The sequence below is a fragment of the Bos javanicus genome, chromosome 10 (assembly GCF_032452875.1).
Source record: "Bos javanicus breed banteng chromosome 10, ARS-OSU_banteng_1.0, whole genome shotgun sequence".
Taxonomy (NCBI): domain Eukaryota; kingdom Metazoa; phylum Chordata; class Mammalia; order Artiodactyla; family Bovidae; genus Bos; species Bos javanicus.
The window spans coordinates 36853947-36874332 of record NC_083877.1 but is presented as its reverse complement, the minus strand read 5'-3'; the positions used below and the strand labels follow the sequence as shown (position 1 = coordinate 36874332).

Sequence of the window (20386 nt, the reverse complement as noted above, 5' to 3'; positions counted from 1 at the left end):
CGGAGCCGCCAATTGCCCCACCCCCACGCCACCACAGATTCTGTTACCCGCCCCACTCGCTGACAACCCAGAGTTAGCAAATGATTGTGTTTATTGATGAGTTCATACATCAATACAAACGGACATGTTAAAAACAGCCTCTGCCCTGTGAGACCTGGGGTGTAGGGGAAGCGCCATGGCCTGGGCAAAGTATAAAAGTTATAAATAAGGGGCTTTCAAAACTGGGTCAGGGCAGATCTGAACGGGGGCGGCATTTGCCGGTGGCCTCAGACATGCAGAAGGGGACGGACGCCGACCACAACATCCCCCCACGCTGGGCGGGGGTAGGGGTTGGGGGTTGGTAATCAAAAGGGTGGCTACCTTCCCACAGGAGGAGTGTCGCTCCGTCCTCGTGAGGGATAGACTGGCTGAGGGTGGCCAGGAACCCAGCCCAGAGGGCCAGGCCTGAGCCCCACTTGCAGTGGACTGCAGCTGGTGTGCTGGTCAGGGGTACATAGGGAGCGGATTTCTAACAATGACAAGGACAGCTGCGGCTTCTTGGGGTCCACACTCAGCTCTGAGAGTTCCTGGGCCAGGATTTCTTGGCAGCTTGGCCATGCAGGTGGTAGCAGTAGAGAAGAGTGAGGGTGAAATAGGGTTCACCTGTTCAGGTGACTAATGCAAGCAGAGCTGGGCACCCTTGAGAATCCAACTTCAAGCCTCCACCCAGAGAGCCAGCAGAACCCAGAGGGACACAGCTTTCCAGCCTGGAGCTGAAGCAGAGCTGCCCTGACTTACCTGAGGCAGAGGAAGCAGCAGGGCCGAGAGACACGTTCTTCACCCCAACTCTTCCACAGCTGCTTCTGTACTTGGTCCTACTCTACTTGCCCATTGTGCCCTGGCTCCTTCCCCTCACCCCTAACACTACCCTCCTAACTCTATCCCCTCACCTCTACCACTTACCTGGCCCACCTACCACCTTTCCAGTGTGTCTCTTGGCCCCTGCTGCAGCCCCATAGGCCTCCCTCTCTTCAGCCTCCAGCATCCAGCACACCTGGTGCCCAGCATTGCCCTTGAGGAGGCTCCTTCTACCCAAAACAGATACCCTGGGCCATTACACATCAGCTAGGCTGTGAAAACCAAGAATCCAGAATCCAGGCTTAGTGTATTCCATCCCTTTTCATATTCTTAATAGGAGCCAGGGTGATGAAGCCAGGGCAGGATGTGAAAAGAAAGCAGGCACACATCAGCCAGCTGAGTGGTCTAGTGGTGAGCACTCAAATGTGTGTGTGTGTGTGTGTGTGTGTGTGTGTGTGTGTGTGTGCATGTATGCATTTGTGTAGGTTTCTTCTGTGGCCAAGGTCCTTAGAAGGTGGGCCGGCGCCCTGTAAACTACGAGGGAAGTTCCAACACAGGCTTCTGACTGAGCATCACTCAGGATGCAGAGAGAAGGTGGCCTCGACTTCAGCAGCCTGTTGGGGACCAGGGCTGAAGAACAGGGAAGGCCAAGGGGCTGAGGAAAGGAGGCCAGGGCTTGATGTTTGCCCAGCAGAGGGCTTTACTGTCCTGCAGCAACATCCCACAGCTGGCTCCACAAGTTCCAGCCAGGAGAGAAAGGGGGCACAGGAAGAGACAATGCTAGGGCCCCCCTGGAGGGGGGAATGGGAGTGGAATGTGGGGGCTCAGGCCTTGACACCAACTCAAGCCTCCTGATGGCTGGGAGAGCTCCAGAGGGCCAGAGGGCTCTGCCTTTCTGAACTGCCAGCAAGTGGGGAAAACAGACAACCCCCACTCTGGCAACCAAGGGAGTAAGCTGGTGTGGGAGGGGGCATGGAGGTAGAGGTGAAGTTCCACCATTGGCCAGAGGGCAAGGACACCAGATCACCTCTCACCTCTACCCCTTGGATACCCTGTGTGTGCTCCACCCCAGGGAGCTGATCCCTGCAGTAATTTCAAATGGCTTCTAAGAAGGGAGGGCAGGCCTTTCTGGACTTGCCCCAGGTGGGGCAGGCTGCCCTCCGACTCCTCACAGCACCAAGATGACAAAGACCAAGATCTGCCCCTGTGTGAGCCACCAGATGGCTGTGGAGGCAGGAGTTCCAAGAGAGTGAGGCAACAGTCAGGGAAATAAATTAATAAATACAGGGGTCCTGTGAGGAACAGCTGCGAAAGCCATGGCCCCTCTGAGCATGGATCCCTGCTCTCCACTCCAAGCATCCTTGCAGGTTTTGGTGAGTGGAGGAGAGATGCAGTTTGGAAGGGGGGGAGCATTCACTGGGGACAGGCTTCTGGAACTCAGAGTCTGCGTTCCATGCGCCGCTCCACAGCTCGAAGCAGCAGCTCTGAGTATTGCTCCAGCAGGGCCTGTGTCTGCTCGGCCCCCACAGCCCCAGGGCTCCCGCCAGGGCTGGCCAACACTGCCCCAGCCAGGGCCTCCAGCTCCTGCCGCACTGAAGAGAAGGTGCTTCTGAGGAGCTGGGTGATGCGACTTTGTTCCACCGAGGGTGTCTTGCAGCTGGCCACCTGCAACGGGACCCCTGAAGTAAGTTGGAGGAACAGTAGAGGGGACTGTCAACAGATGAAGAAAGGGGAGGGGCCCCGACTGGGTCTAGCCTGCCCCCAAGAAGGGACTGCATGCCCTGCTGGGTGTGGCCAGGAGTTCCGCATGCCAAGATCAGCAAGTATGACCAGAGGCTAGGGGATGGAGGCAGACCCTGGGGGTAACCATCAGATGTGGCACCATCTACATCTTGTTAGTAATTCCTCTTTCAAACCTCAGCCCCTGTGGGACTGTCCCCTATGTTCAGTGGCCAAATCATTTCTGAATCTGAAAAGGGATACTATTAATAATTATACTTGGACAACAGGCATAAGCTAGATGGTCCTAAGCAAACTAGGACATGAGAGCTCTCTACACCATCCCCTCCTGTCTGAGGATGTCTCCTCCAGCTGTTAGCCAGAAACGACTGATACGTACTCAAGTTCAAAAGGCCTGGCCTGGTTCCTAACCCATTCGCCTACTCAGAGTTCTTAACTGTTCCACCCACTTGTCAGTGGAAGAGCCTTAGCATTATGTGCTAGATACTTAACCAGCACTCCTGACATGCTCTGTCTTCCTGTTGGGCAGACGGGGAGAGGGGGCGGGGGGTACCCAACACATACCAAGTGGTAGAGCTGCACGGCCTGGCGCACACTGCCCTGGAGCTCAGCCACGAGCTGCTCGCACTGCTCCAGGCTCACTGCTGGTTCTGGAAGGGACAGACACAGCTCAGCAAGGCCCAGAAGAGTTGTCCTTTCCAGCCTGCCCACCCAGGGGCCGCTCAGAGCAAGAGAGGCCTACCCCAACCCAACCCCCCACCCTGTCTAGCACCACATGCCCTGAGTCCCTTCCTCTGGCCTCCTTCCTTCTCAACACTCTCCCAATGCCACACAGGAAACATGGTCCAGAGGAGAGGGCCAGCTCCAGCCCCAGGGGCTAGAGAGCAATGAAGGGGAAGTGGGTTATAGAGAGGCCATAAAGGTTAGCCGGAGTGTCTCACCATCAGGGTGTGACTTACGAACCGAAACAGGAGCAGACAGGACGAGAAACACCAGAGGCTGGGCCCATAGAAATGAGATGGAGCCAGAGAGCGGCCGACAAGACGGGAGACAGAGGATGGGGCGGGAGATGAGAGCTGGGGAGCGGTGCACACCTGAGTCCCGGCTCAGGGCTGCCCCTGGCCTGGCACATTCCACAGGGCTGGGAGTCTTCTCAAGGGGTGGTGGCTGCAAGTTTGCAGGGCCTCGGAGGAGGCTGCTGGCCGGCAGCTGCTGGGCACAGGGGCTGTTGGGGCCAGGCTGAGCCTGGCACTCTGTCCTAGGCTTAGGAGTGGCACCCTCCCCTGAACAGGCCCGCCTCTCAGCTGTACTGTGAGTCCTTCCTAGCCCCACTGGGCAGCCAGGCTGTTCTGCCTCACCAGGGGCCCGGCCCTTGGTAGCAGGTGAGAAGGTGGCCAAGGTGGGACGATCAGGCAGTGGCTTCGGGATATCCAGGACCAGGTGAGCCCGGCTGGGCAGGGCCAGCTTGTTGAGTGGTGAGATGCGGACGGGGGCAGGAGCTTGATGTTCAGCAGCCAGACCCAGGTTTTCCCCAACAGAGATGCTGCGGGCAATCTTGGCCATGGAACTGGTGGTGGGGCTCTGGTACGAGTGGGGCCGAGACAGACGGCGATCAGCTTTGGGCAAGGGGCACAGGCACCCCTGGGCTTCCATCTCCTGTGAGAGCAACAGGCCTGGTGGAGGGGCCTCATCTGCAGAGGAGACAGACACACACACGGGTCAGGGGGTGAGGAAGACGTCCCGGGCGCTAAGGCTCAACTCCCTAGGAGCTGCTGCGCCCTTACACACTCACTAACGGACACCGACTGGCAAGCCCAGTGACACGTCAGGGCTCCATGAGGCCACCTTCCTCGAGCGTGCCCATGGGCTCCACACACCCAACCCCTGGAGCCGAGCCCCCTGGGTGCCTCACCCTGTGGTACCAGACTCTGCACCGACTGGGCTTTCTGGAGTCCACCTGTGGGGCCGGCTGCCGCCACTCTCTTGGGGGACCAGCCACTGTCCGGGCTAAGACGGCGTCGCGGCAGTAACACAGGAACTGTCTGCTGGGGGCCAGGGTTTCCAGGGGAAGGCTCCGCCTCTGGGGGTGCTCCTGGAGGATTGGCACCACTGCCTCTCGGCTGCTCACCAGAAGCCTGCAGCCCCTGGGCCAGTCTCGACGTCACTGCCAGGCTTGAGGAAGATGGGGACGGTTCCCTAGGGAGGAAATGTGAAGAAGGCCCAGAAAAGGCTCAGGGCTGCTCCCTGACAAGACAGGGAGAAGGTCTCACAGCACTGAGGGGGGCTGAGAGAGAAGGGCAGGCACCAAGTCAGCCAGGACAAAGCTGGAGGGCGCAGTACTGCTGGGCAAGGAAGACTGAGCCTTGGAGAGGAGACGGCTCAGGCCGCCCTGGGGCAGGACAGGCCCTACTGGGAGCACTGCGAGGTCAGGAGAGCTTGGGCTCCTTGTAGGAAAGCAAGGTGCTGTGCGGAGAGTACCTGAGTGGGGGGCTCTGCACTTGTAACAGGAATCGGGAAGAGATGCTCCGAGATTCTGTCCGCTCTGGTACCCGAACTGGGCCCCCTGCCAGGGTGACAGAAACCATGACTTGAAGCAAGCCCTGGCTCCACTCTGCCTCCCCTAAAAGGCCACCCCAGGCATGGCCTGCCTTTGGACCCTCCCTCTCTGCTGGGCAAGGAGAAAAGGGAGGATTGCAATGACCAATCTGACCACACCTGGAGCAGCCCCATTGGCCAGAGTCTCAAAGTGCTGTTTTAGAAACTGCTCCTGGTCCGGGGTATGGGGGCTGCCCTCCTGCACCTCATAGGGACCAGTGCCCCCCTCGTCTTCCTCTTCCTCCTCATCACCCTCGGCTGGCTCTTCAAGGTCTGAGGAAATGCCATCCACACTCAGGGGCTCCGTGCTCTCAGAGTCTGGATGTGGAGGAGGGGGAGAGAAGCATCACGCTGCACCCGTCTGTCGCCGGAGCCTCCACTCCCACCAGTGTGCTCCTGGCCCTCCCTGGGGCTGCAGCCTCACCTTCATTGGGGTGCTCAGGGCTGGAAAGGCGGCTGCTGCTGAAGTCCACAGAGCATGCACTATCAGGGCTATGCTTCTCTGAGCCCCTGCCGTCTGCATACACTCTTCCCAGGGTCCCTCGGCTTGGTGCCTGCACCTGGAACTCACTGCCAGAGAGGCCAGCAGGGGAAAGAAGAGGCGGTGAGCAGTGGTGAGCAGCAGCCCCATGGACTCCTGCCTTCCTCCTGCCCCATGAGCAGGACTGGAGATGAGGCAGGGGTGCAATGGTGGGCAAGCCGAGTGCCTGGAGCCAGCCCCCAACCCAAGTACAGAATACTGGGAGGGAAGGGAAGATGTGAGAGAGGGGTATGCATGGCCCCAGAAGTCTGCGGGACCCTTGCCTGGTATCCAGGGTGGGGCTGTCACCCGGCTCCGGGTAGACAATACCATCTTCGATGGGTGCAGTCTCCAGATCTTGGGCAAAGAGCCCGTCCTCTTGGGACAACAATCGGATGATGTGGGGGCAGGAACAGGGTTGGGAAGCCTGAGGTCGGGGGAGCTTTTCATTCTGGAAACACACAGAGTGGCATCGCTGGGGTTGCTGATGTGAGCAAGGGTCCGGGAGAGGAGGTGCAGGGGAGCAAGGAGGATTCAGTGGGCACCAACTCTGAGGGAATCTGATTCTGAGAGCAGATAGCAAAAAGCCAGGCTGGGTTCCAACCAGTGTTCTTGAGCCTCAGGAAGAACCATGTTAGCACTCTGGGCTGCCAACGTCCAGCCACTACTTCATATCATGAGCCCTCCAGGGAACCCCACCCAGGACAAAGGCAACCCCTTGCCTTTCCACCCCAGGGGAAAAGTGAGGCACAGCCTCACCAGCCCACCTGACTCTGCAGGTCAGGTTACCCATGCCCCACGGGGGCAGAGCAACCACCGCGGGATGAACGCTCAGGCACCGCTGTCAGCCCAAGGCTGGCTCAGCCAGCCTGGAGATCTCTAGGCTGCTGGGGGAAAGCAGGCTCACCTTGCTCACGCTTGAGGTTTCAGGGGCCTGCTGACTGTGCTTCCCAGGACCTGAAGGGGTCATGGCCGGAGAGTCCTGGTGAGGACCCCGAGGACCTGGGGCCAGTGTTTCCAGCTGCCTCAGGTCCAGCATAGAGCGAACACTCAGCTCCACACCGGGCTGAGCCCAGCGCCCCCTTCTTCTGGGTCCTTGGTTGGTGGCAGGAGCTGGGTCCAGGAACTCCTCCGTCTCCTGTGCCTGGTATGGGGTGGGGTGGGAGAGGAGTAACAGTCACACGATAGAGTCAGCAGACACTCACGCGCCACCTAGTGTGTGCCAGGCACTTTACATGTATTAGCTCATTTAATTCTCACAACCACCTTAAGAGGTAGGTACTGAAGGGAAAGTGAAGCATACAGGGCTTCGGGAACTGGTCCAAGTTCCACAGGCAGCCTGCCTGCAGGTTCCAGCGCAGGCAGCCTGGCTCCGGAGCTCATGCTCTCAGCTATTCTCCGTGTGCTGTCCTAGAGGACCTTCCAGTCTCAGTCTTCACCAGTGTCATGGACACCTCAGACCTGGGAGTCTCTAAAAGGCCCCCGCTCAGAGGACAGCCCCAGGTCCATACACAGCACCAAGGACAAGCCAAGAGTCCAGGCTTGAGGCCCAGGGCCTGGTCAGAAGGCGCCAGACCCCACACCACCATCATCCCATGAAGCTGCTGCTGACAGTGAAAGGTGCTGATGCTTGAAATCCTGACGTGGAACAAGGGAGGGCTGAGCCGCCTCTGAAAGCCTCTCTCCTCCTGGTCACCCGGAAGTCACTGTTCAGTTACTGGTCCTCTTAAGGCCTTTGCCCCTAACTATTCTGGAAGTTCTGAGCTTACCTCCTAACCTTCTTTAGCACTAAAGTTTCTCCAGATTTCATTCTTTGGCCCTTTGACTTTCTTGAAATTTCCTTCTAACTGTTCAGCTCTGACCCTTTTCTACTCCCCACGTCCACCGGTTCTTTGCTCACATCTGCTCCCAGGGCCCCAGGTGGCTGAACAAGTGGAGTGCTGCCCCTAGTGGTGGCTGACCCGGGTAGGCCATCTCCCCTGGCCTCACCTGGTGGGCTTCACCCCTCACCTGGAACCACCCCAGGAGCTTCCTTGAACACAGGGGGCGGCACCTGGGCAGATCCGATGCCCAGATGCCTCGCCAGGTGTAGAGAGCCCTGCTTCCACCATCCTGCACCCCTTGTAACCTTGGAAGAACATTTTAACGATGGTGACTCACCCGACTCATCTCCCAGTGGGACAGGCTTCGGGGCAGGGCTGGGCTGGGCACTGAGGCTGGACAGAGACAAACAGTCAGAGAGCACGGCTCCCGCCCACTCACTCTGAAGCGCCAGCCCCCACCCTTCAAAGCCTCAACCCCCTGCTCTCACCCCCCAGTCCCGCTGAGGGTGCATCCAGGCCCTGCCCGGCCTGTGCCTGTCTGGCCCACTGCAGGCTTGCACAGACCTGGCTCTTTCTTGGCACCCCTGGAAAGGACAGGCAGCGCTGGGAGCTCCTCCTCTTCCGTGCCCTCATCTTCTCCCTCCTTGTCGCTGTCTGAGGAGAGAGCTGGTCCGGGAGATAGCATCGAGGGGGCCTCGTGCCTGCATCCAAGACAAGCAAGGTGACGGGGAGAGGAGACTTGGTGGGTGGAGAGGTCAGCGGCGTGGCTCTTCGAGTAAGCAACAGGTACGGGGAGACACAGAGCTGCTGAGTGGCAGGTCCATGGCGAGGAGGAGGAGCAGCCTGGAGGCCCACCCACCAGCATCCACGCCCACACTCTGATCTCACCGGTTGGGTCCAGCGGCCCTCTGAGGAGAGGATGATCCTTGCTGCTTGCCTCCGCGCTGGCGCTGGCGCAGCTCAGCCAGACGCTGCCTCATGCTGATGGTCATCTCCGAGCTCAGGCGCCACACAAATATGCAGCTGGGGTGGAGCCACAGAGCTGGGTGAGGGGTGCGGGGACTGCAAGGGGCAGCACCTCCCTGGGCTGGCAAGGAGACCAGAGCCACCCTCCAGTGCCGGGCCATTCAGCCCTACTTCCCAAGACATCACTGATGTGGAGAGGGGACTGACACAGGAAGAATCCCAGGGAAGCTGGCTTCTGCTCACCTGTCCCCTGATACAGAGATGAGGTGTTTGCAGTCATTACTAAACTTCATGCCAGTGACAATCTCTGTGAAAACAAATATGGCCAATGAGCCCCCCACCCAAAGTCCCAGCCAGATGTCTTCTCAACAGTGGAGGTCGGGGATTGGCTGGAGGGGAGGGACAGACAGCTCTGCTGGGACCCAGAAAAGGCTACGGAGAACCGGGAAGGTTCCAGGGGGAGAGAAGCAGGGCTACACTCACCTGAGTGGCCAAACATGGTAGCCACGCACTCGCCTGAGGAAAAGTCAAAAATGGAGAGGTTCTTGTCAGAGCAGCTGGTAGCGATGTAGATCCCTGAGGGGTCCGTCTGCACCTGAGGAGTGGACACACTGCTGGATGAGGCCAGGAAGCACTGGGCCCTCTCCACCCAGCACCATCTGTGCCCCCCATTCTCTGGCCCGGCACCCATCCCACTGAGCCCTCACCTTAATCAGAGTGCCGTCCTCACCCTGCGACCCTTTAAACAGCTTCTTCTGCTTCCCACTGCTGATGTTAAAGATCCTGTGAAGACACACACTCATCACATGAGCAGGAACCCACGGTCGCTTGGCGGGCAGCGCAGCCAGCGTTCACCCCTAGCTCTGTTCTCTCCGGAAGCCACTCCCCAACACCAAAGGGGCCACCACCTCTTAGGTGAGGCAAAGTCCTCATTCTGTGGGCTCAAGGGGCACAAAGTCCTGGACAAGAAGATAGACACCTGTGAGCTGACCCCCTCGGGCCTGAGAAAGGGATGCCCACCGAATATTCCGATCCTGGCAGCCGATGGCTGTGTACTTCCAACTGGGCTCCACGTCCATGTCATAGAGGGTCGTCTTCCGCACCACGTGGTGTGTCCGGGTAAACTGCACTCCGTCTCCAGACTGCAGGGGTGGAGAGCCCACACCCAAATGCCTCACCAGGCCCCAGGAGCCTTGCTTTTGCTTCCCCTCACCTCTTGTGACCTCAGGGAGGGGAATGGTAGTGACCCCACCCCTCATCCCCAAACCCACTGTCCCATTCAGGGACGCCTGGTCACCTCACCTTCTGCGCAGTGCGGAAGTAGATGCTCTTGTCTGCTCCACAGCTGATCATGCGGACTTGCCCATCGCTGGCTGTAGAGGAAGGGGGCTGAGCTGTTCCCACTGCTCTCACCACAGTGGGTCCAGTCTGCCCTCTGCCTCCCTCAACACTTTCCCTCGGTGAGCTACTCGACACAGCTGGGACCACCCGTTAAATCAGGATGAAGTGAAAAGTGAAAGTGTTATTCGTTCAGTCGTGTCTGACTCTTTGTGACTCCATGAACTGTAGCCCACCAGGCACCTCTGTCCATAGGATTCTTTAGGAAAGAATACTGGAGTAGGTCGCCATTCCCTTCTCCAGGGGATCTTCCTGACCCAGGGATGGAACCTGGGTCCCTACATTGCAAGCAGATTCTTTACCGTCTGAGTCCCAGAGAAGACCTAAATCAGGATGCTTCTCTTCAAACCCAGGCCCTCCTTTCTCCCCATCCTCAGCAAGCCTGGTTGATAAGTATCCCCCATACTAACAGTCTATATTTCATCTGTTTTCCCATTCAGCCCCAAGACAGTCAGCTGCTGTCCCATACTCCCTGTGACTGGCACACTCTTCTCATGGAGGCAGAACACAGGGGGCAGTAGGGGGCATGGGGTGTCAGTGGTAGGTGGCAGAATGTATCCCAATTGCCCTGCCACTACCTGCAAACTTCACAGCAGTGATAGAGGATGAATGCTCGTCCAATGTCTGCTGTAGGCTGTACTCCCGTCCAGCATCCAACACGTGGATCAGCCGGTCCCGGCTCGCTGACGCTAGGAGCTTCAGACCTGTGGGTTGGAAGAACTTCATCAGCCCATGTGTGCCCAGCTCCTGCTGCTGCTGCTAAGTCGCTTCAGTCATGTCCGACTCTGTGCGACCCCATAGACGGCAGCCCAGCAGGCTCCCCCGTCCCTGGGATTCTCCAGGCAAGAACACTGGAGTGGGTTGCCATTTCCTTCTCCAATGCCTGAAAGTGAAAAGTGAAAGTGAAGTTGTTCAGTTGTGTCCAACTCTTAGTGACCCCATGGACTGCAGCCTACAAAAGAGCAGGCCCCTATCTGGGCCCAGCTAATAAGAACTGAGCCCCATATCCCTAAGCCAAGGCAACCATGGAGAAGGGGCAGAGCTGCCCTCCTCTAAATCTGCAAAGACACCAAATGATTCAAAGGATTTTCAGTCCCACATCCTACAGCTAGGATCAATGTAAGCAGCACTAGCAGGACTAGAGGAGCCCTAAGCCTCTGGCATGGGTACCAGACATCCTCTTTACCTGTGTCTGGCTTAGAGTACTCCAGGCACAGGATTTCCGAGTCATGGGCCTCCACCTTCAGCATCTCATTTAGGGACTGCAGTTCGTGCACCCTGCAGAGATAAGGAGAGGCGGGAGGGGGTCACTGCCGGGCTGCAGGAAGAGAGACTCACTCTGCTTTCTCTGTTATATCCTCCCTCCTGACCTTTTTTAAAATTTATTTTTGAACTTTCAGGTTAGAGAAAAGTTGAAATAAGTACAGAGAGTTTCCATATTCCCCTTACTCAGCTTTCCCTAATGTGATCATCTTATATAACAACAGTCTACTTACCAGAACAAGGAAGTTTACATCAGTACAATATTAGGACCTAAAGGCTCTACTTGAATTCCACCAGTTTTCCCACAATGTCCTCTTTCTGGATCTAGGATCCTATCCAGAGTCCAACTGCATTTAGTTGTTATTTCTCCTGAGTGTCCTGTCTGTAACAGTTCTTCAGTCTTTGCTTCCCTTTCATAATCTTGACACTTGGGAAGAGTATTGATTAGTGCAGGTGCTTGGTCATATGTACCTCAATTTGAGTTAGTCTGATGTTTTCTCATGATGGGACTGAGTTTCTTCAATTTTGGCAAGAATACCACAGAAAAACTGCTACGTCCTTCTGTAGAGCATTGTATTATGGGGTTTATGATGTTGATATGAGAATGTAAGCCTGATTACTTGATTAGAATGGTTTCTGCTGGGTTTCTTGACTATAATTATCTTTCCCTTGTATATGAATATCTTTTCCCCAATCTTTTTGAGCCAAGATTTTCAAAAGCTCTGTCCTTGGGGACCTAACTCCCCCAAACCCATACCACCAGAGGCAGGTGGTACCCATGCCAGAGCTGGCTTTACCTGAGTGTGCCCACGCGGTCTCCTGAAGCGAGATGCTGGCCATTGGGGCTGATACACACAGAACGAATGCCCACTCGGGGATCCATCAGGGACCCATCAGCTTTGTCTCCCCCGGGCAGCTCAGTGTCCAGCAGGGCCTGAGTGTTCCCATCCACATAGATGATCTTAATGAGGTCCTGGTGGAGCAGGTCAGGAGAAGTGGGTAAGACAGGTCTAATCAGTACAGGGGAAAGAGGAGAGGAATGCTGGATAAGACAAAGCCCTGACTTGCAGGGGAAGGCCACATAAGAACTCGGACATCAAGTCTGGGGACCCAGTTCCTGAGAAGGCAAGGGAACACAGGCACTCGGCCTGGAGGGGCCCAGGCTCACATTGCTGAGGATGTTCCGGTGCAGCGTGGAGCCATGCACCCCGGAGCTCTCTGTGTTCCACAGGCGGATAGTGTTGTCGGAGGAACAGGTGATAAAGGAACTGGGGGGCAGGCAGGCCTGGTTACTGTCCTTCACTTCGGGGTAGACCTGAAGGGGCAGAGGGTACAAAGTCAGAGCTCCAGGTAGGCAGCAGTTGCTTGCCAGCCCACAGAGACAGAAAGGAATGAGACTAAAGAGCTGTTGTTGGCCAAGGCTTGGCCCAGAGTCTGTCACATGGTAAGCAAACTGCAACTATTAGATATTCTTCAAATCGCTGAGGGAAAGCACATTCACCAAACACAAGGTACTCTGCTATGCTTACTATGAAATACTCCACTCACAGTTTTTCACTTAATTCTTAAAACAATTAGATGAATTAGGTACATCATTTTACCACTGAGAAAACAAAACTCAGGTAAGTTCAGTAACTTGTTTAAGATCATCCAGCCCAGGACAAGGCAGAGCTAAGGATGGACAGGGGCCCATTGGAAGAAGCCTGAGACGTTTAAGCACTAATTCAAGATCGGTCCCCAGGACCCATCTGAGGGTATGTGGATACACAGGGCTGCTGCTGAAGAAAGGAGGAGGGAGCAGGAACACAGTGTTCTACTTGGGGATCCTCACTCTCCATCCTCACCATGTGTCTAAGCCCGGCCACCTACCTCCACACTCCAGACGCAGGAGGAATGATACAGAGCCGAATACACCTTGCCCACTTTCTTGGGGTCCCTCACATCCCAAACATAAATGCTGTGGTCGTTGTACACACAAGACAGCCACTGATTAGTAGGATCGAAGGTCAAGGCGATGGTGTCTGGATATCTGGCATTAGCCGCGCCAGAGAAGAGGCGACTGTGGGGAAGAAGACGGTGCAAAGCGGTGAGTGAGGAGCTGTGGAAATGAGGGAATGAAAACAGAAGCCAAGCCACAAAGGAAGGAGCACGGGAGCCCTCTCCAGACCCACAGGTTTGGAAGCAGCTGCTTGGGAGGAAAGCGCTGCTCTGACAGCTCTCAGCTGGGAGCCGCCCCAGCACCAGCTCCCGGACCAGTGTGCTCTCCTGACAAGCACGGACCAGGGCTCAGAACACCAACGGCAGACAAGGTGACTGCGGCCACGATGGAGCGAAACAAAAACAAGACCGCTGTGCAGTGGTTCTGAGACAGATAAAAACAAGATCACTGTCCCAGCCATAGAGAAGACAGATCATCACCCTTTCTCATCTTTCAGGACTGACTGCCGCTATTCCTTTATCTATCAATTACAGCTTTAGCTCCACACCTTTCCTTCTACCTTTCAGATAAAAGTTATTAAATGTCCAATTGTGGAATTGCCCCCCACTTCTTCACAGCATCCAACCAAAGCAAAACTTCAATCCCTTGAACCAGTCCTAAAATCATTGAATGTAAACCCAAATCTGACACTAAGCCCCACCTAACGCCTGCATACAGAGATACTCCATGGTCCCCTGAGGGTTCCGTGTACCCATAAAGCCAAATCTGTGTTTCTGCAGAGACGTTCCTGTAATCTTTGGGGTGCTGATACCTTCACCTTGAAGCAGAGGGAAGGAAGGCTGGGTGCGGAGTCAAGCTCTGAAAAGGAGGCAGGGGTCCTGCACAGCTCACCTGGCTTCTGTGACACTGGCGATGTCTGTCCCCAGGGCGTGGGGCCGGGGCAGGGTGCTGAGGAAGTGCAGGTTGGAAGGGTTGAAGAGGCGCACGGTGCCATCAGCGCAGCCACAGAAGATGTAGTCCTGGCTCACGGAGATGCAGTGGGCCACAGTGGTCTGCAGGCAGAGGGGCTCGGCTCAGCATGGGCCACCCCCTCAACCCCTCCTCAACAGTCACCTGCCTAGAAGAGATACCCACCAGGGCACGGGCAAGGGAAAGCAGCCCAGCTGCACAGGCCTGAGCCCCTCAGCTGTCACCTAGAGACACCCGCCCTCCAGCAGCAGGTGGCCAGAGGGCCCACAAGCCACGTGCGGACCAGGGATGGGAGCCCCGGAGCCTTGGAAGGCACCAGCGGTTTTGGCCAAGAGGACAAAACAGGAAAAGCCCAGCAAAGAGAAAGGGACAGCATGAGAAAGAGGGGAAGAGTCTAGCACCACTTACTGTGAAGCTGTCTGTGTTCTGAGAAGAGGAAAGCAGGGGAAAGAAAGACAGAGAGAGCAGAGAGGAGGCAGTTACACCCATCTGCGTGGGCTGGAACCTGGCCAAGCGCTGGCCTCAAGCTTCCTCCTCCTGGGGGCCCCCTCCCACCTTCAGGCCCCGCCCCTGGGGCGGAGCCATGGGCACCGGCTCTGCCCTGGGCGGAGACCCAGGCGGCCCCCAGCCAGCGGGACAGAGGTACTTACTCTCAGCTCCACCCACTTGTCCAGAAGCCTCCGGTCACTGAACTCGCACAGCAGCCCTGAGGACGTGATGCAGAAGGTGCTGTCTGCCTTCTTCCCTCTGCCACAGGCCACGTCAGTGAACAGGTTGTTCCGCAGCTCGCCCAGCAGCCCCGAGCGGCCCAGCAGGGGCACAGTGGCGTTAACCTGCGGAGACACACCACTGCTGCCCACCCATCTGCCCTTCAGCCGCCCCAGAGACTTGGCCTGGGGAGAGGGAGCCAAGAGACACAGCAAGCCCTACCACCCCCTGCCCTTTGAGACTATCCCTAGGCGCAGGCAGCACCTGATTCATCCAGAACTGGGTGGCTGGTGATCGAGCAGAGAGGGGGCCCAAGGGAGCAGTGTCTCCTGGGGTGGGTGAGCAGACCCTGGCCCTGGAGGCTATTTCCAGCCTCAGCACCTCACCTTTGAGGTCTTGCTGTCATCAAGGTACCAGAATTTGATATGCCGGTTACCAGCAGTGACAAAGTAGCTGCAGTCTTCAGAGAAGGACACCGCGGTGACCCGACTGGACACCTTATTGGAAGCCACCACGATGTTTTTCTGGAGAGAAAGTCAAAGGAAGAATCAAAATTCTGCCTCTTGGAGTGAAGAATAAAGAGGCTCAGAAGATGGAGGAGGATAAGATAGGATTTGTACTTTAAAATGTTTCTTTCCAGGATTTGGACTTCCTTGGTAGCTCAGGTGGTTAAGAATCCGCCTGCCATGCAGAAGACCCAGATTTGATCCCTGGGTCAGGAAGTTCCCCTGGAGAATGGAATGGCAACCCACTCCAGCATTCTTGCCTGGAGAATTCCATGAACAGAAGAGCCTGGCAGGCTACAGTCCATGGGGTCGCAAAAAATCGGACATGACTGAGCAACTAACACTTTCTTTCACTTTCCAGGATTTACCGGTCAGAAAAAGAGGGGAGGAAGGAGAATCCTTTTCCAGAGGAACTGAAGACATTCATTTCCTCCGGAGGTCCTCAGAGGCAAAAAGCTAGCCTCTTTCTACCAACACACTTGGCTACACGGTTCCTCTTTTCTGCTTCAGGTCATTTTCTAGAATGTAACTGAGCAGCAGAGTGGAATGAAGAGACTCAGGTCAATAGCTTCCTGACTCCTCAACCAATGAGGGTGCCAGGCCAGCCCAGCCGGGGCCACTCACCTTCCAGGCCCAGACGTTGACGATCATGTCATGCTGGTAGCCCACAGAGACGATGTACTTGGCGCTCGGGGAGAAGGCCACACAAGCCACACCATACTTGTGCTCCTGCAGCTCAGCCACCTGGCTGTGCTCTGCCACATCCCAAACGCGCACGGCAGGCATGTGCCCACTCTGCAGGGAAGCAGGAACGGGCAGTGAGGGCCAGAGGCACAGCCTCCCTAGCCTTTCAGGATTGGGGCCCTACCTCTCCAGCGACTGGGCACAGTCTCTCTAAGGATCCCCTGGCCAAGGGCAGAGTGCTACACAGGCGAAGGTATACAGAAAACATGATAAATATCTCAGGATTACAACCATTATCAGAGAGAAAATGCTCCCAGACTCAGTTCAGTATCTCTGGGTGAGGGTCTGCACCTCTGTATTTGTTCAAAGTTCCTAGAGTGATTCCGATGGGCAGTCAGGGTTGAGGACCACTACCACCCACGCCTATTTCTGCCCCTACTGCCTCCCTGTAAGAGACTGAGAGGGGCAGATGTTCCGCATGTGCCCAGCAGGGGGCCCCCTGGCATAAGGAATATCTTAAGGCAGAGGTTTTCACGGTGTGCTTTCTAATAAACCAGCAGAATCAGTGAGACCTGAGAACTTGAGAGAAATGCAAAATTTGGGGTCCCTTCCCAGGCCCACAGAACCAGAAACTCCGGGAGCAGATCCAGCAATGTGCGCTTTAACAAGCGCTCAGCTGACTCAGATGCCCACTAAGGCTTCAGAAACCACTGTTTCAAGGTGCAACCAAAACTGGGATTTGACACCGGTTCAGGAAGCCAGAGTGGCAGCAGCCCTAACCAGGCCCAGGACTGAAGTTCTCTGCTGCGCCCAGGCCACCTGCCCTCTTCAGAGCTCTGCAGCCCCCTTCCTCACTCACCTCTCCAGTGACCAAGTACTTGCCATCAGGAGAGAAGGCAAGGGCAGTGATGGTTTTCCTGCAAGAAATGAGGTGGGCTCAAAGGGGCACTGGCAGCCCGGTCTAAGCCTGGCTCCCGCACAGTCCCCTCAAGAGGCAAGACCAGCAGACAACCAGTGGCACAGGTGGCATTTCCCTGGCCGGCCTGGGGGCCCAGCCACGTCCCCATCCCCAGCGCCACACAGACCCCAGACTGCACCTTCTCACAGCTCCCAGGAGATGCTTCCCGAGGGCCCAGACCCATTTACCTGGAACTGTTGAGGATGTGGTGCTGTTTGTGTTTCCGGGGATTGAACAGCACGACCACACACCTGGGAAGACGAGGAAGGCAACCCAACTTCAGCACCAAACTATGGCGCCCCCAGGAGCTCCAGTCCCCCAGGCCAGGGAGCTGGGGCGACCGGCTCAGAGGGGCATCACTAGCCACAAAGGGCAACTGACTGCTTTCTCCTGGAAACTTGTTCTTCCTGCTTCCTTTCCACCCACAAGGGCCCACTTCCCAGCTTCATGAGGTGGAAGGGCTCCCTGCAAGATGGCTCACCATGTGCCCCAGCACCAGCGCCATCTCTGCCACAGGGCAGCAGGGACCCAGGCCCTCCCAGAGCCTCGCCAGCCCAGGAAGTGGGGCAGAAGGGGAGAACCCACGCGATTTGGGCAAAGCAGGCTGCAGGTGCACACACAGCCAGTGTGGCTTGGAGTCAGATGTGTGTCAAGTATTTGTGCCCCAAGGAGTGAGGCCTCTCACATGTGTGTCCATGTGTATACTTGGCAAGAGCCAATCCCATCCCTGCCCCGGCACACACACCCCCTCTATGCATCAGGTGATGGAGCGGGTGGGAGGCAGGGACCAGAACTGCCAGAAGGGTCGATAAAACTAGAGGGAGGGGCAGAGACAGCCTGGGAGGGCCTGGGAAGCCCACCCCTGAGGATCCCTGGCCCCAAGGAGCCTGAGAAGGACCCTCCAGACTGACAGAAGACAATGGAAGAAGGCTGGGAGCATCCTCTCCAGCCAGAGGGCAAGGCTGGATGGGACTGGGCTCTGACTGACTTTCCAGGTGGCAGGAGTTGGGAGCAAGAAGCAGGAAGCCATAGCCAGCAATGCACTCCCTTAGGCTCCCGGCTGTCGGCAGGCTGGGCCTCACTGCCCTTCTGCTCATGGCTGCATCAGAACTGCGACTAGCTGACGGAGCAGGTGTGGAGCCTGCTGCCCCAGGTGAGGGAAGGGGAGAGAAGGCTCAGACACAGCCTGGATTAGTGGGAAAGCACTGCAGCTCCCATACCTAAAACCCACCACTTGCTAGGAACTCAAAACCAAAGTGAGTACCAGTTGCTAGTGACGGCTCAGCATCTCAGGGTCAATAAACGACTTTAATATACAAATTCCACAGGTAATTTCTGGGGACACTGGGATCTCTGAGGGACACCTGCTATGCCCAGAACTGCCAGGCTGACTGACAGCCTTGGAATTCCTGAGTCACAACATCTTTTCCTCTAACTCCTGTCCCCAAATCCCTTCTCAATGCTCTTTCTTCTCCCTCCATCTCCTAAGCTTTGCTTCTCTTTCCTCATTACTTTCTCCTTCTCTCTTTATACCAACTTTCAGTCTTCCACTTCCTTTCTAGAATACCATGTCAGGAGGGTTTTTTAAAACGTAACCAAAATCACATGGCTTCGGAAACTTTGTGCCCCATCACTCTCCTTCCCCCATCCCAACACACACACACACACAAAGGGAAACTCTGTGCCCCATCACTCTCCTTCCCCCATCCCAACACACACACACACACACAGAGGGAAACTCTGTGCCCCATCACTCTCCTTCCCCTATCCCAACACACACACACATACACACACACAGGGAAACTCTGTGCCCCATCACTCTCCTTCCCCCATCCCAACACACACACACACACACACAGAGGGAAACTCTGTGCCCCATCACTCTCCTTCCCCCATCCCAACACACACACACATACACACACACAGGGAAACTCTGCCCCATCACTCTCCTTCCCCCATCCCAACACAGACACACACACAGAGGGAAACTCTGTGCCCCATCACTCTCCTTCCCCCATCCCAACACACATACACACACACACACAAAGGGAAACTCTGTGCCCCATCACTCTCCTTCCCCTATCCCAACACACACACACACACACACACACACACACACAAAGGGAAACTCTGTGCCCCATCACTCTCCTTCCCCTATCCCAACACACACACACACACACGTCCAGCTTCTGTTAGGGGCAATCCAGGATGCAGGGGGTCTAATTCCTCTCAAACAGGTAAGATTCATAGAACCTTAGAGCCAGAAGGAAGGATGGAAGAAATTAAATGCACTGATGCACTGTGCTGGGTATCTTTAAAGATCATCTGGTCCAACTCTCCAACTTCTGAAGTGAGGAAACTTTGCTCAGACACCCAGGCTCCGACAGAGAGCAGGTCTTGCAGTGTCCTGTGCTCTCGACATCAAACACTGTGTCTGTTTGATCTGACTGTGTCACCCCTGCTGAACATCCCTGGGGAGCTTCTAAGACGCAAGGCCTTAAATAAGGGCTGTGCGAAGGCCCTGGGTGGTGTGGCCCCTGCCCCACTCCACCCTCACCCTTTGGCTTCCTGTGCTCCTCCCACTCCACGCCTTTGCTAGGGCCCTTCCTTGTCTAGAGCATTCTCCCCTCCTTTTCCCAACTGGTTAACACTTAACCTCCTTCACATCTCACGTCAGACGGCCTCAGTACATGCTCTCACAACACAGTTGTACCAGTCTTTTGTGACATTTATCACAACTGCAATTTAACATTTTTTTACATTTTAAAATGTATTTTATTGAAGTACAGTTGATTTACAACGTTGTGTTAATTTCTGCTGAATGGCACAGTGATTCAGTTTTATATATGTATACACATTCTTCTTCATATTCTTTCCCATTACAGTTTATCTCAGGATATCGAGTCCAGCCGCCTGTGCCCACAGTAGGGCACTGAGTACAGACTCCTCCACCTCTAGCCTGTGTCCTTCACGAGGGTGGGAACTGTGCCTGGTCTTGCTCGCTGCTGTGTCTCCTGTGCCTAGCAGAGTCTGTTAGGTTTAGTTGTTCAAAACCATTTACTGAATGGATGAATGCTCCCCTAGCCTGGTCAACTGGGGTATCCGTAGGCCAGACTCTCCTCCCTAGCATGCTCACCTGTCTCCTATGGGAGGAGACAACAAAGATCCCTGGATCCTCAGAGCAGGGAGGGGCAGTAGGGACAGGGTAGGCTCTGGAGTCAGACACCAGGGTTGGAGTTCTTGTTCTGTTATGAATAATTTTGTGCCCCTGGATAAGTCAGAAGCTATTTCATTATCTGTTTAAAAGGAGCCTCTAAGATCAAGCTGTCAGGACTTCTGTATAGGATCACATAATTTTTTGGACACAAAGTGGGACCAAACAAATGGCAGATCTTACTATTCCTCCTCCTGGAGCACAGACAAGAAGCCAAAAGAGACTCCAGGCAGTGGGGAATGAGGTGCCCAGGGGCTTCGTGTCAG

The 20386-nt window shown here is 55.9% G+C and overlaps 1 protein-coding gene across 3 annotated transcripts in view; it reads right to left on the bottom strand.

Moving 5' to 3' along the window:
- Positions 1-73: 73 nt before the first annotated feature.
- The window catches only part of MAPKBP1 (mitogen-activated protein kinase binding protein 1), a 53286-nt gene continuing 32973 nt past the window's right edge, over positions 74-20386 (bottom strand). The window contains exons 4-31 of one of the 3 annotated variants that reach the window (XM_061430859.1): positions 17095-17157; positions 16808-16865; positions 15889-16059; positions 15145-15282; positions 14701-14883; positions 13973-14133; positions 13012-13201; positions 12311-12457; positions 11940-12115; positions 11066-11157; positions 10458-10583; positions 9784-9854; positions 9502-9623; positions 9189-9264; positions 8965-9076; positions 8725-8788; positions 8404-8538; positions 8080-8216; positions 7853-7908; positions 6600-6836; positions 5977-6143; positions 5597-5742; positions 5293-5490; positions 5056-5140; positions 4490-4773; positions 3672-4268; positions 3142-3227; positions 74-2502 (exon numbers count right to left, since the gene is read on the bottom strand). In XM_061430859.1, coding sequence (XP_061286843.1) covers positions 2275-2502; positions 3142-3227; positions 3672-4268; positions 4490-4773; positions 5056-5140; positions 5293-5490; positions 5597-5742; positions 5977-6143; positions 6600-6836; positions 7853-7908; positions 8080-8216; positions 8404-8538; positions 8725-8788; positions 8965-9076; positions 9189-9264; positions 9502-9623; positions 9784-9854; positions 10458-10583; positions 11066-11157; positions 11940-12115; positions 12311-12457; positions 13012-13201; positions 13973-14133; positions 14701-14883; positions 15145-15282; positions 15889-16059; positions 16808-16865; positions 17095-17157 — 4306 coding nt within the window. In that variant the 3' untranslated portion in view covers positions 74-2274. Of the gene's footprint in view, positions 2503-3141; positions 3228-3671; positions 4269-4489; positions 4774-5055; positions 5141-5292; positions 5491-5596; positions 5743-5976; positions 6144-6599; positions 6837-7852; positions 7909-8079; positions 8217-8403; positions 8539-8724; positions 8789-8964; positions 9077-9188; positions 9265-9501; positions 9624-9783; positions 9855-10457; positions 10584-11065; positions 11158-11939; positions 12116-12310; positions 12458-13011; positions 13202-13972; positions 14134-14458; positions 14667-14700; positions 14884-15144; positions 15283-15888; positions 16060-16807; positions 16866-17094; positions 17158-20386 lie in introns of those variants that run through there. The other 2 variants (XM_061430860.1, XM_061430861.1) reach the window with 2 other exon arrangements.